We start from the raw sequence: 22,889 nt of genomic DNA on the forward strand, positions 1-22,889 counted from the left end.
GTTAACATGTCAACTTTTCAGTCCTTTACTCATTTACTCCCTTCATAAGAAGTTTAAGACAGTCCCAAATTTCTTATTGGCAGTCTCACAAACACAAATCCAGTTGTATTCATAAGCTCCAATTCCACATACCAAGATCTTCTTGTCTTTATAGTTTTTTCAATCTTTTTCCTGTCAGCTTCATTGTACTCTTTCCTAGTCTTGACCACGGTGGTGGTTAGGTCTCCATCATTCACTTCCTTAGTAGGAATATAAGGGTCATCAAGAATAACGTCCCACAATTGGGTGTCCTCAACATTGATATTGTCGTGCATTCTATTTTTCCACCACCCATAGTATTGTCCAATGAAGAGAGGGGGCCTGGTTGAGATTTCCCTTCTTCCATATTTGGTGGTGCAACCATTTCGTCAGGATCTTTCCTTTCTTGGTGTTATCCAAAGTGAAAAGACAAGCTCTGATACTACGTATTGGAATGTATGCACCCACTTATATTGATTGGACCAGTTCCTCAGTGCAGTAAAGTCAGACAGTAAACAAATGCAAAAATGTAAAGATTGACAAGCAACATTATGTGGAAACCTCTTTACTCCAGGGAATTAAACTATGACATGTTCTCAAAGGGACTTTTCAAACCTCTTTCACTAATTTTTAACAAGCAAAAGTAAAATGTTGTTACAACAAAAGATTAGCCTGCTAATCTCCCCACAAAGTAATACTCCCTATCACTCAGCTGAACCTGAGAAGATACAACACTAGTATCTATACTAATCTATTCCAATTAATATAGATTTAGACTAAGAACCTAAGTTACCCTTAACCAAGCCCTTACAATGGTTCACCAAAGTTTGAAACGTTTCTTTCTTAATTGAACCGAATCCTACAATATAGGAACAATTACAAGCAACCAAATATAGCAAATACAAAAAGCAATAAATGCACTTCGATTAGTTTCTTTGTTGTTCCTTGAAGCTTGAAATTTCACTCTTTGACTGAATGAGTCAATTTTGTTGTTGTTTGTTTGATATATACCAAGGAAAGTTATTACCCATCAAACAAACAATATGGTCGTCCTTGATTGGTGGAGTACTCTGTTGCTTCACCAACTTTCCTCACGCAGACAACTTTTAAGTTGTACAAAACTTTGCAGCCTGACGAGTTTCATACTCAGAAAAGGAGCAGGTCCCTGCAAGTGTGAGAAGATTATAAATACATCTAAGAGCATAAATACTTGTCGATTTCCACCATTTTGATGATGACATACAACGTGCATAACTCATCACGTGAGTGTACAATCATTCATATGGCCATAAACAATAAGCAATATTCATATGACCAATGAAATCTCCTTCACTCTATCAAGTCCCTTTGTTGAGTTGAGCAAAGTTCTTCCTTGAAGATGGCTTTCACTTTGAAAGCTTATGAGTTTTCAGAGAAGAGAACATCCAAATTTAGTTTGCCAAATCTTGAGTTTGTTTTTTAGTGAGAAGACTATATGAAATACACACAACAACCTTGAGACCGCACATTGGTTGAGAGCCTGTCTTTCAGGAAGGACGTGAACCTACCACATCAAAGGTGGCAACTTTTCTGACAGGTGTCTTGTCGTCCTTTCACATAGGCAATCTTGCAGGTACTAGGTCATTTGCAAACTTCATTAGAATTCTTGAAAAGCTTGCTGGCTGGTTTTATCCTTTGAATGAACAAATTTAATATGATGTTTTTCATGCTAAAAATATTAAACATAAAGAGTTATGATCCATTGGACAAATACCCCCATCCATTCTGAATAGTGTTGTACGCTAACGCCTCACCAACCTCTGATATGACAGTTTTACAACTTTACCCCATTATAGAATTGGACGAGAGAACTCAGACAGAGACCATGTCCTGCATTTGTCAGGATCATCAAAACACCTAGAATATAACATTTTCCCCTTTTTGATGATACCACACAAATATTCTTGACACCGAGTTTATCATTCATTTAATAATCAGCAGTCCTAATAACAAGGATCTGGTTCCGTGTTAGATGTTTAACTTTTTTAAATTTTCAAAACTTAATATTAGCTCTGAACTAACAATACTAATTACGGATAGATTAACATTGAAGAAGGTATGTAAAATGGGATGAGATACTAGAACAGAGAAAGGAGATTAGAGATAACTCAAGCCAAAGCTTCGACATACTTTTTATAACCGTCTGTCTAAAAGCTAGACCTTTAACAATGGTTAAATGGGCCTGGATCTCAAATAAAAGCCTCTAATAGCTCATAAGATCTTAAGGAGTCAGCTTGCTTCACCACAAAATGCAATTTGTACTTATTAGAATTTAAGATTCACAGAATCATTCTAACTTGTATTAATGAGAAACTACTTCTAGATTTTGAACTAATTCTATCTACATTGAGTGGAAACTGTATCTATCATGAAATACATATTTGGAAAGGGAGGGAGCAATAATTTGAAAATTTTTGAGGCGATAATATGTTTCTTAAGAAGACTTTAATACTAGTGATGAGGTTTGAGAGTAAGGTAAATGGATGGTGTGGTTATGACGTTGTTAGTATTAAGAGTGTTGGCTTTAGTGGAGTATTGTGAGAAATATGTGGGGTCTAATCAATCCATTATGTTTACGATTGTAGTGGGGACTACATTAATTGTTTGTGGGTGGCTAAAAATTAAGGAGATGGAGTTAAATGGATGTAAATGTTTCATAGGGACACTATGGAGAAAGTATCTAGAGCTATTTGACTTTGGTTCTGTATATTCTAATAGGACCATCTACATCGTTTTGGGTACGTTTTGAAGTGTGATTCGCTACTAATATCCACACGTGATTTCATAGATATCTGTGCATCCCTAGTGGTGGATCGGGTGTACATATCCAGTGTTTTTCCTCTTGGTAGGATGACAACCTTGGTTAGACTTGTTCATTTCAGTTATGGAAGATTTGGTGTTTTTTGGGATATTTGAAGTACACCAGTGATTTTACACGCACAACATTACTTATGAGAACTCACAGAAGAGCTAACGTGAAGAGTGAGTTTTGATTGTCCGCTAGTGTTGTTAAATCTTTGTGTCTTTTGGTATATTTCTCTTTGTCTTCTTACTCGTGGTCTTTTGAGGTTTGCTTTGCTAGCTTCCGCGTTTACACCTGTTGATTTTCGGTCCTAACAAGTGGTATCAGAGCCAGATTCAATGATGGAGTGAGGTTTAGTGGTTCAATAATCGATGATTGAACAAGGTTAGAAGGAGGTGTTCATCTTGACGGGTGTAGTTCTAGCCGCAACCTTTTTGACAGTAATGAAGATTTTTGTTGGAGAAATTGTTTCAGAGAGGTTCTCTGTTTTGAGACATAAATTTTGCAAAGGAGATTATGGAAAGGAGAAGCAAGTTGTTGAAGATTAAGTGAAGAAGGTGGACAAATATATTTTGTCAGAAATTCAAGCCAAGGGGGAGATTTGTTGGGTTTTATTTGCCCTAAATTTCTTACCATAAATAAGTTTTCCTTTTAGGAAAAGGTTTTGGATTGTAATCCTTTTTCTAGTAGGAAAAGGTTTAGGACTCAATAAATAGAGGCATGTTCCTTCTAACTTAATCAGCATTCACAATGTAGTTTTAAAGGCTTTGAGAGTTGTGGTTAGAGGGAGAATTTGTGGGTCACAAGCTTGATACGTTATCACTTGTGTGAACCTCCATGTATTCCGAGTGAATTGGTTGAGGTTGTTTCCCTCTTTGTGTCTTTTGGTATATTTCTCGTTTGTCTTCTTACTTGTGGTCTTTCGAGGTTTGCTTCGCTAGCTTCCGCGTGTACACCTGCTTATTTTCGGTCCTAACAAGTGGTAACAGAGCCAGATTCAATGATGGAGTCAGGTTAAGTGGTTCGATAATCGATTATTGAACCAGGTTAGAAAGAGTAATAAAGATTTTATCGGAGAAATTGTTTCAAAGAGGTTCTCTATGTTGAGACATAGATTTTGCAAAGGAGATTGTGGAGAGGAGAAGCAAGTTGTTGAAGATTAAGTAAAGATGGTGGACAAATTTATTTTGTCAGAAATTCAGGCCAAGGGGGAGATTTGTTGGGTTTTAATTGACCTAAATTTCTTACCATAAATAGGTTTTCCTTTTAGAAAAAGGTTTTGGATTTACTAATCCTTTTTCTGGTAGGAAAAGGTGTAGGACTCTATAAATAGAGGCATGTTCCTCTAACTTAATCAGCATTCACAATGTAGTCTTAAAGGCTTTGAGAGTTGTGGTTAGAGGGAGAATTTGTGGGTCACAAGCTTGATACGTTATCACTTGTGTGAACCTCCATGCATTCCGTGTGAATTGGTTGAGGTTGTTTCCCTCTGTATTTTGTACTCTCATATTTATAGTGGATTGCTCATCTACTTTGTGGACGTAGGTCGATTGACCGAACCACGTTAAATCTTTGTGTCTTTTGGTATATTTATCGTTTGTCTTCTTACTCGTGGTCTTTCGAGGTTTGCTTCGCTAGCTTCCGCGTGTACACATGCTTATTTTCGGTCCTAAAAATGGGTACACGGATTATGTGTTGTATGTGTGTCCCATAGTATGAATACTTATAAAAGATATTAGGTTTATTAGAAAATTTATTTGATGAGTTATGTATTATTTGAAACTGATAATGCAAGCTCAAAAAGATGAAAATAACACTTGTTCAGTTAATTCATTTCGAAGTACAATAGCACTAAATGGACATATTGAAAGTTCATTTCTCATTTTTCCATCCAATATCAATCATTTGATAAAAAGTACAGATTTACTAATTGGAGAGGGCTAATTCCTACTAAGATATGATGATTATTTGATTTAATTAATTAGCTGTTCTATAACATTTTAATTTTGTATAGCGGGAGCAACTCTTTTAACGTTGGGTGATGGTTATATTTTTCTGACTTTTTTTGAAGGAGGAAGTCATGTTATTTGGAGTCTCAAATTAATTTTATTTTATATGAATATTTTGAAGGAGAAAGTGCAACTTGGACTTGAAGTATCAACCTAAAAAGGTTGCTACAAAATTCACACATACAAAAGAAGTTAGAGTATTTATTTTCTTTTCTATATACATTATTCAAAACTTGCATAATAAAAGACATGAATATTTATAAAATATGAACTATAAACTATAATTTATACTAAAAAATATTGTATAGCACTACAATAATAATTTAAATTTACACTTTGGAGCTATCCACTTTTTATATAAATCATGATAATAATATAGAATACGTGGCAAGCAATTGAGTCGTTGAAATATTATTGTATATAGATACTATAATCATTTAAAATTTATCAAATATAAATTTATAAAATGATTCGGATTATATTGAATTCATAAATATATTAATCCAAATAAATATTGTGGATTGATATAATTGAGTTAAATATTTAAGTCTAATAAATATGGATTTAATTAAAGTCTAAATTAACTGATTTGGGCTACATTGGATGAACCCAATTTGTTAAACCCAATCTCATCTCATTCTAGAGCCCATCTTGGCGCCACGTGTGCCGATGATGTGGCATGCCAAGACAAATAAGAAAACCAATAGAATCATGACATGTGTCAAAGATGACAAGCCCGCTCCATAAAGCCCAAATGCCATGTCACTTTAATCTGATTGGCTGAATGGAATCCTATTCCAATCGCAACTCCTCTATTCTAAAACTATAAATAGGGGTCCTCATAATTCAGAAAAGAGACAGAAAATTCTATACAAGAAGCTAGAGAAGCTCTGTGGTACAAACGCCATTTAATTCTCTACAAAGCTACAAGTTTAAGAATTCAAGCATTCAAGTTCAAGAACGATCAAGATCAAGACCACCGAATTCAAGAACAAGCTCGAAGCCCTTGAGTTCAAATAAAAGTCAAGATCAAGATAAAGTTCAAGTTCAAGTTAATCGTAGATTCAAGAACAATCTTTAAACACCTTGAATTTATATTTGAAAAGGCAAATTCAGAGGAATTATAGAGATTGTAACACTCGCATTTGAAATAATAAAATCGATTGTTGCTATAATTTTCCGTTCTTGATTATTATTTTCTCGACGCGAATTTTATTGTCTACAAATTCTGGCACGCCCAGTGGGACAATCTCTACCTCTCATCTCAACTTTTCAAACGTCAAAGAATATCATGATGACTTCCATGAATAACAACTCTCGATCAACCTCCTCTAAGGTCACTAGCTCCAAGTTCTCTACTAAAGTTGAAGACATCCTTGGAGTTACCTTTGGAAGTTTTTGAGTTGTTACGAGAAGCAAGGTTGCTACACTAGGGCAACAAACGCTTCAAGTGTCGTCTGCATCAACCCCTGTTTTTGGGACTTGGACTCCAAAAGGAGCAAGTTCCTCCACAAATTCTCTAGAAGGAGGAAGTAGTGTTGCTGAAAAGATCAAGAAGACATTGGCTCTACTCGAGCAATCTGGTTCCAAGAACTCTACCACAAGGGAGAAATCTTATTCCACTTGTGAATCATCTCCACGTATATCGCGTAATGTGAGTCCACTGAAAATTAACTAACGCGACAATCCATGTTACTCTCCTGCATCTCCGATGATCATGCAAACGATGGTGACTACTGCTTCCTCTCCTGAGGAACAACTCGCAAATCTGACAAAGTTGGTAGAAGGATTGACGAAGCATGTACAACACCAAGAATCTCGAATTGACAAGTTGATGGACAGGATAGAAGGACTTTTAAATGGAGATGTGAGCCATGCAACTGGAAAGGGCATTGAAGTTCAAGAAATCGAAGATTCTGCTAAGAAAGCCCCATTTGTTAAAGAGATGCCAGTTTATTCTGAAGGAATGATCCCACTCGATCGCTTGAAGGAGTTTATTGAAGGAACTATCAAAGATAAGTATGAAGTCTCCACCAAGTCTTCTCATATGTATGCTAAGCCATACACTGCTAGGACTGATAACTTTAAAATGCCTGCTGGTTATCAACCTCCCAAATTTCAACAATTTGAGGGAAAAGGAAATCTGAAACAACATGTCGCGCACTTCGTGGAGACATGTAATAATGCTGGAACATATGGAGACTATCTTGTCAAACAGTTTGTCCGCTCTCTAAAAGAAAATGCTTTTGATTGGTACACGGATCTTGAACCTAACTCTATTGATAGTTGGGAGCAACTAGAACATGAGTTTCTCACTCGCTTCTATAGCACAAGGCGCACAGTGAGCATGGTAGAACTCACAAATACTCGCCAAAGGAAGGATGAACTGGACATAGATTTCATAAATCGATGGAGGAACGCGAGCCTAAATTGCAAGGACAGGCTTAGTGAAGCTTCTGCAATCGAAATGTGTATTCAAGGAATGCACTGGGAGCTTCTTTACATCTTGCAAGGAATAAAACCAAAATCTTTCGAGGATTTATCTACTCGCGCTCATGATATGGAGTTGAGCATGACATCTGCCGGAAAAGATATGACTATTGTCCATGATCCTCGCAAAGGAAGGGACAAGCAGGAACCCAAAAGATGGAGCAAGTTTCTGCCCAGAAATGACAACAAAGAATCGATGAGTGTAAATGTGTCACCCGCAAAATTCACCACGAATGAGGGCGTAAAAAAAATGTGAGAATGCCTTTCCAAGCACATTCAAATCAAAAGTCGACGCTAAGGGAGATGCAAGGAAAAAAGTATCCCTTCTTGGATTCTGACGTTTCTGAAATTTTTGATGAATTGCTTGAGTTAAAGCTCATTGACTTGCCAGAGATGAAGCGACCCGATGAAGCTGGAAAAACTGATGACCCAAATTATTACAAGTATCATAGACTTGTGAGTCATCCTCTTGAAAAATGTTTTGTCTTTAAGGATAGACTGATGCGATTGGCTAACGAAAATAAAATTATCCTTGATGATGAGAAGGCTAGTTCTAACCATACCTCTATCACGTTTGGGTCACTGGATCCGGTCCAAATATATATCTCTGAAAAGCATGAAGAAGAGCCAGTAGACCAGGACGTTGACATAGATGGTGATGAGGGTTGGATTCTTGTAACTAGGCGAAGACGCAACAAGTCAAGCTTACGAAAAGAATTATCCGAGCAACCGGTTAGAGAAAAAATGGTGAAGAAATTAGAGAAGCAAAAATCAATCAAGCGCCCCAAAAGTGCAAAGGTTGAAGTGCATCACTACCAAAAACCTCGACGTCTTGTGACTCTAGAGGAATTCTTGCCAAGCTCGTTCGACACAAAGTCTACTCAAGGCAATGTCGAGGCATCATGTTTCAATGTGGATAAAGGACAAACAATGAAGGTGCCTCCTACTGTAAAAAAACGAACAACGAGTGAATCCTCACCAAAAGTGTCTCCTGGGGAAGAAGAAAAAGAAACAAGGGAAATCTCAGAAATGATGTCTCTTTCATCTTCTGAAAAATCTATTGAACTTTCTTTCCAAGAAGCACATGTCTGTGATACTAAAATCACATTTAGAGATAACGATCTTCTATTTGGTGAAGCAATACACAATCGTCCTTTGTATATGGTGGGCCATGTGCTAGAGAAGAAAATAAATAAAATCTTAATAGATGAAGGATCTGGATTCAACATTTTGCCTATCCACACATTGAAGGAACTTGGCATCATGACTGGGGAACTTAGTGAAAATCGTCTGTTGATACAAGGATTTAATCAAGGCGGGCAGAGGTCCATAGGCTCTATTGAATTAGAGATCCACATGGGAGATTTACGATCAAGCGCATGGATGCATGTGATTGACGCAAAGACATCATACAATATATAACTTGGTAGGCCTTGGGTACATGAGAATAGAATTGTATCATCTTCTTACTATCAATGTTTGAAATATCTTGAAGGTGGAATTGAAAGAAAGATAGTTGCAGATGATAATCCTTTCACCGAAGTGGAGACACACTTTGCGGATGCGAAATTCTATATGAGAAGTTATGTTGTTAAAGGGGTCAAATACAATGACGTCAAATCAAACAAGATTGATAATATCATAAGCAAGAGAATTGATGCAGCTATCGAAAAGGTGAAAATTGACACTAAAGACTCTTGTCCCATTCTTAATGAAGGGAAGATCTTGTTTTCAAAGAAAAGGCATACTTCTAGGCTTTGCTATGTTCCAAAAACGAAAAAATAACAAGATCAACCATCTAACCTTGAAGAAAATGCATTAAAAGGGCTAGCTCTTCCTATCAGACGGATTGATGCAATAAACTTGTCTTCAAATTTGCCAGAGAAGTCAGTCGCTCAAGATCAAGTGCTACATATGGCTCTCCCTATAAAGCGCACAAGAGAAGGTTTTGATCCCAATGCATACAAGTTATTTGTGAAGGCAGGATACAACCCTAGTGAGCCATCAGCGCTAGGGAAACTCCCATCAGAAGATACAACTAGGAAAGCGCGTGAAGGCCTAGGTTATAGCCAACAGCCGCCAATTCGCATTTCCATAAGAAGGGCCAGTAATAATCATATAACTTTTGATGATGACGTCACTGCTCCCAATAAAAAGCCTTTTGTCTTTGATCGACTTGGTGAAGCAACAACAAGAAATTTTGTGTTAGAGAGGTTAGGTCCTCTGAAGAAGAATAACAAGAACCTGAGAAGTTATTTGAAAGTTACAAAGCCTACTTCACATTTGATTCGAAAGGATTTCAGAAGTTTGATTCCTTCTAGGATGAGGCGATGAGTGGAACTTACGGTTTCCTGTAAAAAGGAACTCAAGGAAAAGGTTCATACTGTGGTTTACACCAAAGAGCGCGAGGAAGATGAAGAAAGTGTAGGTTCCTCAAATCATGTTACAATCCAAAATGAGTATGATTCTTTGCCTCAAAAGAAGATTGAGGAAGAGGTAGAAGATATTGTCTCGTGTTGTCATATATCAGTCAATGACAATGATCCTGTGGAAGAGGAAGATGGTAAAGATGCTCCACCAGAACTTGAAGAAGGAGTAAAGATCACAATAGATCCTTTGAAGGAAGTTAACCTTGGAACTGATGAAGATCCGAAGCCAACTTACTTGAGTGCGTTTCTAGAAATTGATGAAGAAGTCGCTTGCATGAATATACTCAAAGAGTATAGAGATGTATTCGCTTGGAGTTACAAAGAAATGCCTGGATTGAATCCTAGAGTAGCGGTCCATCAATTGGCAGTAAAAAATGGTTCTCGTCCAGTTAAACAAGCTCAAAGACGTTTTAGACAAGACTTGATTTCGTTGATAGAAAATGAAGTTAACAAACTCATTGAGGCAGACTTTATTCGTGAGGTCAAATATCCTACATGGATTTCAAGTATTGTTCCTGTGAGGAAGAAGAATGGTCAAATTCGAGTTTGCGTTGACTTTAGAGATCTCAATAATGCATGCCCTAAAGATGAGTTTCCTCTTCCCATTCCAGAGTTGATGATTGATGCCAGCACTGGTTATGAGGCAATGTCGTTCATGGATGGTTCTTCTGGATATAATCAAATCCGCATGTCATTAAAAGATGAAGAACTCACTGCATTTCGCACGCCAAAAGGTATTTATTGCTACAAAGTGATGCCATTTGGTTTAAAGAATGCTGGCACCACATATCAAAGGGCTAAGCAAAATTTGTTTGACGACTTGCTCCATAAAAATGTTGAATGATATGTTGATGATTTGGTAGTAAAGTCGAGGAAGAGGGGTGATCATTTGAAAGACTTAAGGATGGTGTTTGAGTTACTCCGAAGATATCAACTAAGGATGAATCCATTGAAATGTGCCTTCGGAGTTACTTCCGGCAAGTTCCTTGGCTTTATTGTGAGACATCGAGGAATTGAAATTGATCAAGCCAAAGTCGATGCAATATCAAAGATGCCTGAACCTCGAGATATTCATGAATTAAAAAGTCTCCAAGGAAAGTTAGCCTACTTGAGAAGGTTCATCTCAAATCTAGCGGGGAGATGTCAACCATTCAGTCATCTCATGAAGAAAGGTGCTCCTTTTAATTGGGACCAAACATGTAGCGAAGCCTTTAAAAGTATCAAATCGTATCTAGCGAAACCTCCGGTTTTGGCAGCCCCTATACCTGGAAAACCATTGATACTCTACATTGCAGCACAAGAAAGGTCTGTAGGAGCCCTGTTAGCTCAAGAGAATAGTGAAGGCAAAGAAAATGCTCTTTATTACTTAAGTAGAACGATGACGCCAAATGAGCTAAATTATTCGCCAATTGAAAAGTTATGCTTGGCACTGGTCTTCTCAATTCAAAAGATGAAGCATTATTTTCAAGCTCATGTTGTCCGCCTTATTTCTAGAGCAAATCCCATCAAGTTTGTTATGTCAAAACCTGTCCTTAGTGACCGACTAGCAAGATGGTACCTCCAATTCCAACAATTTGAGATTGTGTACATCCCTCAAAAATCCGTGAAGGGACAAGCACTAGCGGATTTCTTAGCAGACCATCCTATACCAAATGATTGGGAGTTAACTGATGAGTTTCCTGATGTAGATGCGATGTTAATTGAAGTTCAACCTCCTTGGAAAATGTACTTTGACGGGGCTGCACATCACGGCGGAGCTGGTGCTGGTGTGGTGTTCATCATTTCACAAGAAGAGATTCTACCATTCTCTTTTACTCTAAAACAATGTTGCTCCAATAATGTCGCTGAATATCAAGCACTGATACTTGGACTTGAAATGGCCGTTGACATGAAACAATTACATTTACAGGTCTTTGGTGACTCTCAATTGGTGATTAATCAACTCTTAGGAAGTTATGAGGTAAAAAATCATGAATTGCGACCTTATCATGATTATGATCAAAAGTTGATAAGATGACTTGGGGATGTAACCCTTCAACATGTGCGTCGAACAGATAATAAGAAAGCTGATGCATTGGCTACTCTAGCTTCAACGCTAACCCTTCCTGATCAAACGCAAGTAACTGTCTGTCAAAAATGGATAGTACCACCGTCAAATGAGGAAGAATATATTGAAAATAAGCTTTATCATATCGTCGCCATTGTTGAAGCTGCGAAGGAAGATTGGAGCCAACCCATCATTGACTACCTATGTTATGGGATACTTCCAGAAAATCCAAGAAGAAGAACTGACATACGTCGTCGTGCACCTCATTTCCTTTACTACAAGGATACATTATATAGAAGATCATTTGAGGGTATGTTATTACGATGTTTGGGAGAGGAAGAAGCGATTCAAGCTCTGCAAGAAGCACACTCAGGAGTATGTGGATCACATCAATCTGGACCAAAACTTCATTTTCACATAAAGAGGATGGGGTATTACTTGCCAACCATGGTGAAAGATTGCTTATATTATGCTAGAAAATGTGATGCTTGTCAATTTCATGCGAATTTCATTCATCAGCCACCCGAAGTATTGCACCCAACCATCGCATCTTCGCCATTTGACGCTTGGGTACTGGATATTATAGGACCATTACCAAAGTCTTCTGGTGGACACTTGTACATCTTGGCTGCAACTGATTACTTTTCAAAATGGACTGAAGCTGTCGCTTTAAAAGAGGTGAAGAAAGAGAATGTTGCAAATTTTATCCGAGTAAATATTATCTATCGCTTTGGCATCCCTCGATATATAATAACAGACAATGGAAAACCATTTGATAACAAGTTAATGAACAAGATTTGTGATCTTTTTGACTTTAAGCAGCGTAAATCTTCTATGTACCATGCTGCCGCTAATGGTCTTGCTGAAGCATTCAATAAAACTCTATGCAACCTGCTCAAGAAAGTTGTCTCCAAATCCAAACGGGATTGGCATGAAAGAATGGAAGAAGCTTTGTGGGCATATAGGACAACATATCGCACACCAACTCAAGCAACACCATATTCACTTGCTTTTTGAGTTGAAGCAGTCCTGCCACTCGAGCGTCAAATACCCTCCTTAAGACTTGCTATTCAAGAAGGGCTCACTAAGGAAGAAAATGCTCGATTGCGTCTTGCTGAGTTAGGAGCACTTGATGAAAAGAGGTTACAAGCCCAACAAAACCTTGAATGTTATCAAGCTCGTCTATCTCGTGCTTTTAATAAGAAGGTTCGCTTGAGGTGCTTTCAAGTTGGAGATCAAGTTCTCGCGGTAAGAAGACCCATCATTACTTCGCACAAGTCTGGGGGCAAATTTACCTCAAAGTGGGATGGACCATATGTTGTACAAGAAGCATATTCAAATGGTGCTTACAAGCTTGTTGATGTTGATGACTTAAGGATCGGTCCTATTAATGCCAAATTTCTAAAGAGATACTATCCTTGAAGGAAGATGATGCTCCTTAAGGTACGAGCCTAAACTGCATGTCACTCCTGGCCCGCAACACTATAAACTGTGAACAGCACAACCACAAAAAAAAAAGAAAAAAAAAAGAAAGAATAATCACTCAAATCCCCAGAACTACGTTGTGACTTGATCCTCTTTATTGAGGTAAGTAGGCGCTTAGAACCATATTCTAAGTTCAGTTGCATGAGTGTCAAAAAAAATGTTCCCACTTGATCTATTGCATGAAAGTGAAAGCGATATATATTTTATTTTTATCTTTTGTCTCATCAAACTTAAGACTTGCACGAAGTATTGATGTGTCTATGGAAGGGGCAAACCCTTACAAAATATGAATCTCTTATTAGTACGGTGAATGTCTTTAAATTAGATCAAGTATGAAAATTGGAGTCTTTATATTCTTCGAGTTTATTATTTGAAGTATCCAAATTCTCTAAGTATACAGGTTGAAGTATTCAAATAACTCTAAGTATGAAGGTAAGACTTCAAGTATATAAGTAAAAGTCTCCAAATGCGTATGTAATTAAATTCCATACCTAAAGGTGCGCGAGATTTGTCCCTTTGCACCTTAAGCTAGCTTTGTTGCGGATTATCCCTCAATAGATCATTGAATTTCCATGCCTTAAGGTGGACAAACTTGTCCATTTGCACCTTAAGTTGACTTTTTCACTAGTGTATATTTAAAAGGATCTTTAAATTTTTCATGCTTTAAGGTGGACGATATTTGTCCCTTTGCACCTTAATCTAGCTTTGTTGCGAGCTTATCCTTCAAGGAATCTTTAAATTTCTATGCCTTAAGGTGGACAAACTTGTCCCTTTGCACCTTAAGCTAGAGTTCTGACGGATTTATCTTTAAAAGGATCTTTAAATTTCCATGCCTTAAGGTGGACAATATTTGTCCCTTTGCACCTTAAACTGGTCTTTTCACGGGTTTATCCTGTCTCAAGTTGGTTAAGCATTCAGGACCTTGTAAACCTTGAGTTTATCTTCAAGGTATCCTGTTAAAGCTTCAAGTTGGTTAAACATTAGGAACCTTGTAACACCTTGAGATTATTTTCAAGGGGGGAGCGTTACACGGTATCCTATTAAGCTTCAAGTTGGTCAAGCTTATCCTTCAACAAATCTTTAAATTTCTATGCCTTAAGGTGGATAAACTTGTCCCTTTGCACCTTAAGCTAGAGTTCCGACGGATTTATCTTTAAAAGGATCTTTAAATTTCCATGCGTTAAGGTGGACAATATTTGTCCCTTTGCACCTTAAATTGGTCTCTTCACGGGTTTATCCTGTCTCAATTTGGTTAAGCATTCAGGACCTTGTAACACCTTGAGTTTATCTTCAAGGCGGGAGCGTTACACGGNTTTTTTCATGCCTTAAGGTTGACGATATTTGTCCCTTTGCACCTTAATCTAGCTTTGTTGCGAGCTTATCCTTCAACGAATCTTTAAATTTCTATGCCTTAAGGTGGACAAACTTGTCCCTTTGCACCTTAAGCTAGAGTTCCGACGGATTTATCTTTAAAAGGATCTTTAAATTTCCATGCGTTAAGGTGGACAATATTTGTCCCTTTGCACCTTAAATTGGTCTCTTCACGGGTTTATCCTGTCTCAATTTGGTTAAGCATTCAGGACCTTGTAACACCTTGAGTTTATCTTCAAGGCGGGAGCGTTACACGGTATCCTATTAAAGCTTCAAGTAAGTTAAACATTCGGAACCTTGTAACACCTTGAGATTATTTTCAAGGGGGGAGCGTTACACGGTGTCCTATTAAACTTCAAGTTGGTCAAGCATTCGGGACCTTGTAACACCTTGAGTTTATTTTCAAGGCGGGAGTGTTAGACGGTATTCTAGTAAAGCTTCATGGTCGAACATTCAGGACCTTGTAACACCTTGAGGGTATCTTCAAGGGGGGAGCGTTACACGGTGTCCTATTAAACTTCAAGTTGGTCAAGCATTCGGGCCCTTGTAACCCCTTGAGGTTATCTTCAAGGTGGGAGCGTTACACGGTATTTCAGTAAAGCTTCATGGTAAAACATTCAGGACCTTGTAACGCCTTGAGGTTATCTTCAAGGCGGGAGCGTTACATGGGATCCTATTAAAACTTCAAGTTGGTCAAGCGTTCGGGCCCTTGTAACACCTTGAGGTTTTCTTCAAGGCGGGAGCGTTACATGGGATCCTATTAAAACTTCAAGTTGGTCAAGCGTTCGGGCCCTTGTAACACCTTGAGGTTTTCTTCAAGGCGGGAGCGTTACATGGGATCCTATTAAAACTTCAAGTTGGTCAAGCGTTCGGGCCCTTGTAACACCTTGAGGTTTTCTTCAAGGCGGGAGCGTTACATGGGATCCTATTAAAACTTCAAGTTGGTCAAGCGTTCGGGCCCTTGTAACACCTTGAGGTTTTCTTCAAGGCGGGAGCGTTACATGGGATCCTATTAAAACTTCAAGTTGGTCAAGCGTTCGGGCCCTTGTAACACCTTGAGGTTTTCTTCAAGGCGGGAGCGTTACATGGGATCCTATTAAAACTTCAAGTTGGTCAAGCGTTCGGGCCCTTGTAACACCTTGAGGTTTTCTTCAAGGCGGGAGCGTTACATGGGATCCTATTAAAACTTCAAGTTGGTCAAGCGTTCGGGCCCTTGTAACACCTTGAGGTTTTCTTCAAGGCGGGAGCGTTACATGGGATCCTATTAAAACTTCAAGTTGGTCAAGCGTTCGGGCCCTTGTAACACCTTGAGGTTTTCTTCAAGGCGGGAGCGTTACATGGGATCCTATTAAAACTTCAAGTTGGTCAAGCGTTCGGGCCCTTGTAACACCTTGAGGTTTTCTTCAAGGCGGGAGCGTTACATGGGATCCTATTAAAACTTCAAGTTGGTCAAGCGTTCGGGCCCTTGTAACACCTTGAGGTTTTCTTCAAGGCGGGAGCGTTACATGGGATCCTATTAAAACTTCAAGTTGGTCAAGCGTTCGGGCCCTTGTAACACCTTGAGGTTTTCTTCAAGGCGGGAGCGTTACATGGGATCCTATTAAAACTTCAAGTTGGTCAAGCGTTCGGGCCCTTGTAACACCTTGAGGTTTTCTTCAAGGCGGGAGCGTTACATGGGATCCTATTAAAACTTCAAGTTGGTCAAGCGTTCGGGCCCTTGTAACACCTTGAGGTTTTCTTCAAGGCGGGAGCGTTACATGGGATCCTATTAAAACTTCAAGTTGGTCAAGCGTTCGGGCCCTTGTAACACCTTGAGGTTTTCTTCAAGGCGGGAGCGTTACATGGGATCCTATTAAAACTTCAAGTTGGTCAAGCGTTCGGGCCCTTGTAACACCTTGAGGTTTTCTTCAAGGCGGGAGCGTTACATGGGATCCTATTAAAACTTCAAGTTGGTCAAGCGTTCGGGCCCTTGTAACACCTTGAGGTTTTCTTCAAGGCGGGAGCGTTACATGGGATCCTATTAAAACTTCAAGTTGGTCAAGCGTTCGGGCCCTTGTAACACCTTGAGGTTTTCTTCAAGGCGGGAGCGTTACATGGGATCCTATTAAAACTTCAAGTTGGTCAAGCGTTCGGGCCCTTGTAACACCTTGAGGTTTTCTTCAAGGCGGGAGCGTTACATGGGATCCTATTAAAACTTCAAGTTGGTCAAGCGTTCGGGCCCTTGTAACACCTTGAGGTTTTCTTCAAGGCGGGAGCGTTACATGGGATCCTATTAAAACTTCAAGTTGGTCAAGCGTTCGGGCCCTTGTAACACCTTGAGGTTTTCTTCAAGGCGGGAGCGTTACATGGGATCCTATTAAAACTTCAAGTTGGTCAAGCGTTCGGGCCCTTGTAACACCTTGAGGTTTTCTTCAAGGCGGGAGCGTTACATGGGATCCTATTAAAACTTCAAGTTGGTCAAGCGTTCGGGCCCTTGTAACACCTTGAGGTTATCTTCAAGGCGGGAGCGTTACATGGTATCCTATTAAAGCTTCAAGTTGGTCAGGCGTTCGGGACCTTGTAACACCTTGAGGTTATCTTCAAGGTGGGAGCGTTACACGGTATTTTAGTAAAGCTTCATGGTAAAACATTCAGGACCTTGTAACGCCTTGAGGTTATCTTCAAGGCGGGAGCGTTACATGGTATCCAATTAAAGCTTCAAGTTGGTCAAGCGTTCGGGACCTTGTAACACCTTGAGGTTATCTTCAAGGCGTGAGCATTACACGGTATTTTAGTAAATCTTCATGGTTAAGCATGCGGGACCTTGTAACACCTTGAGGTTATCTTCAAGGCGGGAGCGTTACACGGTTTTCTAGTAAAACTTCATGGTCAAACATTCAGGACCTTGTAACACCTTGAGGTTATCTTCAAGGCGGGAGCATTACATGGTATCCTATTAAATCTTCAAGTTGGTTAAGCATTCGGGTCCTTGTAACACCTTGAGGTTATATTCAAAGCGGGAGCGTTACACGGTATTTTAGTAAAGCTTAATGGTTAAGCATTCGTGACCGTGTAACACCTTGTGGTTATCTTCAAGGCGGGAGCTTTACACGGTATTCTAGTAAAAGCTTCAAGTTGGTTAAGCATTCGGGACCTTGTAAACACTTGAGGTTATTTTCAAGGCGGGAGCATTACACGGTATTCTAGTAAAGCATCAAGTTGGTTAAGCATTCGGGGCCATGGAACACCTTGAGAGTTTTATTTATTTATTTTGTTAAGGCATGGCCGTTAAGCACATTTTTATGTGATAAATCCTTCCATTATGTAGCCTCCATAAAATATAAAATTCCTTTTGCTGATCTACAAAAAAAAGAAAAAAAAAAGAAAAAGAAAGAATAAAAAAGGGAAATACAAGTGAAGGAGAGATTGTTACCCGTCAAGATGTTTGAGACTCGAAAGTTATTAAATCTTGAATCTTGGATGTGTTGTAGACCTTTATGTCTAGATTAGGAATCACCAAGTGGATTTTGATTTCGCTGTTCCAACGTCAAGACACGAGATTTTTAGTAAGTCACACAAATCTGAAATTTTTTTAGCATGGCAGAATTTAGAGCTAACTTCAATAAAATCATCTAGAAAGATTCTGAAGGTGTTAAATTTTGAATTTTGGATATGTTAGAGATCGAAAAGTCTAGTTTCTGAAAAATCAAACGGTTCATGATTTTGATTTTTCAACAATGAGATATGAATTTTCTACGATGAACATGTCAGGCTGTAAAAAAGAAGTGACGAATTTTTAGCATGACAGAATCTAGAGCTAACTTCAAAATCTCATCTAGTAAGATTCTGAAGGTGTTAAATTTTGAATTTTGGATATGTTAGAGATCAAAAAGTCTAGTTTCTGAAAAATCAAACGGTTCATGATTTTGATTTTTCTACAATGAGATATCAATTTTCTACGACGAACATGTCAGGCTGTAAAAAAAAGTGACGAATTTTTAGCATGACAGAATCTAGAGCTAAGATAAAAAAATCATCTAAAAAGATTCTGAAGATATTAAATTTTGAATTTCGGGTATGTTGGAGATCTAAAAGTCTAGTTTCTGAAAAATCAAACGGTTCATGATTTCGATCTTTCTACAATGAGATATGAATTTTCTACGACAGACATGTCAAGCTGTAAAAAAGTGACGAAAATAAATTAAAAAAAGAAGGAAAATTACCTTGAGTATGCCCTTTTCTTCGTAGGCTCACAATCTGTAATTGAAGATAAAATTATGGAGACAATGTATATATTTATAGATGTCATGTGCTGGGATAGAATCCTTCTCCTAGTTCAATAACAATTTCTTTTTGGCTTGGACAATAAAACATAATATGAATATGAAATTGACTAGGATTACAATTCCTAGTCCAATTACATTTTCTTTTTGGCTTGGGCAATCAACAAAATATGAATATGAAATTGAGTAGGATTACAATTCCTAGTTCAATTACAATTTCTTTTTGGCTTGGGCAATAAAACACAATATGAATATGAAATTGAGTAGGATTACAATTCCTAGTTCAATTACAATTTCTTTTTGGCTTGGGCAATAAAACATATATATGAATATGAAATTGAGTAGGATTACAATTGTTAATTCAATTATAATTCATTTTTAACTAAGGTGAATTTAGTAACCAGTTAATGCTTGAAGCCTAGTCTCTAAAATATAAAATATCTCGACAAGACTTGAAGCAGGGGGCATTTGTAATCATTTAAAATTTATTAAATATAAATTTGTAAAATGATTCGGGTTATATTGAATTCATAAATATATTAATCCAAATAAATATTGTGGATTGATATAATTGAGTTAAATATTTAAGTCTAATAAATATGGATTTAATTAAAGTCTAAATTAATTGATTTGGGCTACATTGGATGAACCCAATTTGTTAAACCCAATCTCATCTCATTCTAGAGCCCATCTTGGCGCCACGTGTGCAGATGATGTGGCATGCCTAGTCAAATAAGAAAACCAATAGAATCATGACATGTGTCAAAGATGACAAACCCGCTCCATAAAGCCCAAATGCCATGTCACTTTAATCTGATTGGCTGAATGGAATCCTATTCCAATCGCAACTCCTCTATTCTAAAACTATAAATAGCGGTCCTCATAATTCAGAAAAGAGACAGAAAATTCTAAACAAGAAGCTAGAGAAGCTCTGTGGTACAAACGCCATTTAATTCTCTACAAAGCTACAAGTTTAAGAATTCAAGCATTCAAGTTCAAGAACGATCAAGATCAAGACCACCGAATTCAAGAACAAGCTTTAAAGCCCTTGAATTTATATTTGAAAAGGCGAATTCAGAGGAATTATAGAGATTGTAACACTCGCATTTGAAATAATAAAATCGATTGTTGCTATAATTTTCCGTTCTTGATTATTGTTTTCTCGACGCGAATTTTATTGTCTACAGATACTAGAACATCACTTTAAGACATCTTGATTGCCCAAAAATTGAGTAAACAATAGCAATAATTTAGTTACCTATTTAATAAAAATTTATTTGGGTAGATTTAGTCCCACAAAGTATAAAAATCTTTCATTTGTTCCTAAATTTTCACCCCTTGCATTCTCTGTTTCTTTCTATATACATGTACTCCACTTTATAGATCACATTTTATCCTTTTTGATGCCGTCTAAAAATAGTAATAAAATGTATAACCTATTTTTAAATGAGTATTTTAACTAATCTTGTTAAACTCATAATTTCCATGTCTCAATTTGTGTGGAGGTGTCTTTTTCTCTCTATCTATCTATATATATAATCTTATACACACACTCATTCAATAAGACATTTATACATAGTATTTTACTTGTGATAGGCATAACAAGAAATTACTCTGAATTTTTTTTTTAAAAAAAAAAAGTGAAATGAAAGGAAGTCCACAAAACAAGAGCTTGTGAATAGGTCATGTTTTCTAATATGTTGAAAACTCTGTGTAAGTAATGAACAAAAGCAACATATTTGTTGCTTTCTTATTTCTTTCCTACACATAGTTTTTTAAATATTAGAGAACGTGATCTCCTCAAAAAGCGCATCTTTTATATCTTTCTTTTACTTTTTTTTGCATTCGAGAGTTATTTCTTACCAATATTATCAAAATAAGATATATATATATATATATATATATATATATATATATATATTATTTTATTTTTGTGTGTGTGTTTATCCCTTGTTGCCCACATTGCGAGGACCCAATAATATTGATTTTTATAGCAATTGATTATATATTTTTTAATATGTAAAATAATATCCATATTTGAGTGTAGTGTATTATTTTAAAAGTTAGTTAGAAAATAAGCGATAATAAAATTTATTTCAATTTGAAACACAGCTTCAATTTACATTTCAAATATTCACGGCCACTAATTTCAAATAAAGTGAAATTATTATAGAAAAATGTGAATCATATTTTTTATAGTTATATAGATAACTTAGAATTGAAAAAATGAGCACCACACAAGTAACTTTTTGTTTCTTCATGTTAACCAAAAAGAAAACGTAGTTGCTACAAGCCTACAACAACAAAAAAACGTTCTTTGAATTTTTCAGTACATCTTACCATTGAAAATTAGTAGAACGTGTTTAAACTTTAGTTCGTTCACTTTAATTTATCGATTATATTAAAAATATTTTTTCACTTTTAGTATATCAAGAGTTTTTTTTTGACAAATAAAAATAAAGGATGTATATAAGTATAAAGTATAAATTGAACCCAAAGAAAAAACATAATAAACATTAGAGAGGAGAATAAACAGGCACCACAAGCCGATATGTTGACATTGTGTGTCTTATTCCCCTTCTCTCTCTCGCTCTCTCTCTCTCTCTCTCTCTCTCTCTATCTATCTATCTATCTATCTATTTATCTATCTATCTATCTATCTATCTATCTATCTCTCTCTCTCTCTCTCTCTCTCTCTCTCTCTCTGTGTGTGTGTGTGTGTGTGTCTGTGCGTGCGTGCGTGCGTGTGTGCATGCGTGCGTGCGTGCGTGTGTGCGTGTGTGTGCGTGTGTGTGTGTGTGTGTTGGCTTTGGTGGATTGCTTCTCACTATTACATTCTAGATTTTATTCAACAAATTTTGAAAATACTTTTGGACACAAATTGTGAAGCCAAAAAATTGACGCACCAAGAAATTGTGTGAATGTCGAACCAGAATGAACAAGAATGCGTACACAAAAAAATGAACATACATATTTATAATAGGGAAAAAAGAAAATTGAGAGATGAGTGCACAAATTACTATGCATATGTGGGGAATCACTGGTTGATTGCTTCTCCCTATTGCATTCTAGATTTTGGTCCACAAATCTTGAAAAAATGTTTTTGAACAATAGAAAAGAAAATTTAAATATAATCTCCAAAATGGAGGACATGTATAGAGAAACAGAGAACCCAATTGATGGATGAAAAATTATGGAACAAAAAAAGGGGTTTTATAGTTTGTATTTGGTGTTTTGATTTATGTTAAATTTGATTTGATAAGAAGTCAAAATCAACCAAATCTACCTATCTTACAAACCTGGAAAGAACAATTAATGCCCTTAGCACGAAAATCACTATCATAAAATAGACAAATATATTTTTATTATTAAGTCAACTTTTGTGTGGTCAGCATTCAAATTACTTTTCTTGTCTTTATACGCACTAGTATATGGGCACGTGCGTTGCACGTGATGAATAAAATGATAAATAATTTTTGTTTTAAAAGATAAAATAAAGTAGCAAAAACAAAAATGGAGGCACACTATCTTATGATTAACTTTCTTAAAATGTCTTTTTGTCTCATAAAAATGTTGAAATTAAATTAATATTTATACATTTCAAGAAGATAAAATGTTTGACATTAATTAGTAAAAGATGAAATTCTCCTTCTCATTAAGTAGAAGACAATTAAGTAATTCAAATTTATAAATAAAAAACTTATTAGAAGGAAATAACTAAGATTTAAAGTGCAATGATTGATATTTAAATTATGTAATTATACAAATAAAATATTAATAATTAATTAAATAAATCAGATTTTAACTTAATGAAGAGTCAAAATGACTATATTAGTATTCTTACAATTAAAAGTTTGTTAAAATATATTTTAAATTTTTTTGTTAAAAAATTAATAGGAGCAATATTTGGTCAAAGGATAGAAGATCTTTTAACTT

General features: G+C 36.8%; 1 protein-coding gene across 1 annotated transcript; it reads left to right on the forward strand.

Moving 5' to 3' along the window:
- Positions 1–10,728: 10,728 nt before the first annotated feature.
- Positions 10,729–12,852, forward strand: LOC107021526. Its single transcript, XM_015222207.1, has 2 exons — positions 10,729–11,704; positions 11,843–12,852. Exons 1-2 carry the CDS (start codon positions 10,729–10,731, stop codon positions 12,850–12,852), a joined length of 1,986 nt encoding a protein of 661 aa, XP_015077693.1.
- The last annotated feature ends 10,037 nt before the right edge of the window (positions 12,853–22,889 follow it).

The sequence above is a fragment of the Solanum pennellii genome, chromosome 1 (genome assembly GCF_001406875.1).
Source record: "Solanum pennellii chromosome 1, SPENNV200".
Lineage (NCBI taxonomy): Eukaryota > Viridiplantae > Streptophyta > Magnoliopsida > Solanales > Solanaceae > Solanum > Solanum pennellii.

Coding starts and splice junctions, on each gene's coding strand:
- LOC107021526 (XM_015222207.1), top strand. CDS start 10,729: ATGAATCCATTGAAATGTGCCTTCGGAGTTACTTCCGGCAAGTTCCTT. Junction 11,705..11,842: donor ATTACATTTACAGGTCTTTG/GTGACTCTCAAT, acceptor TGCGTCGAACAG/ATAATAAGAAAGCTGATGCA.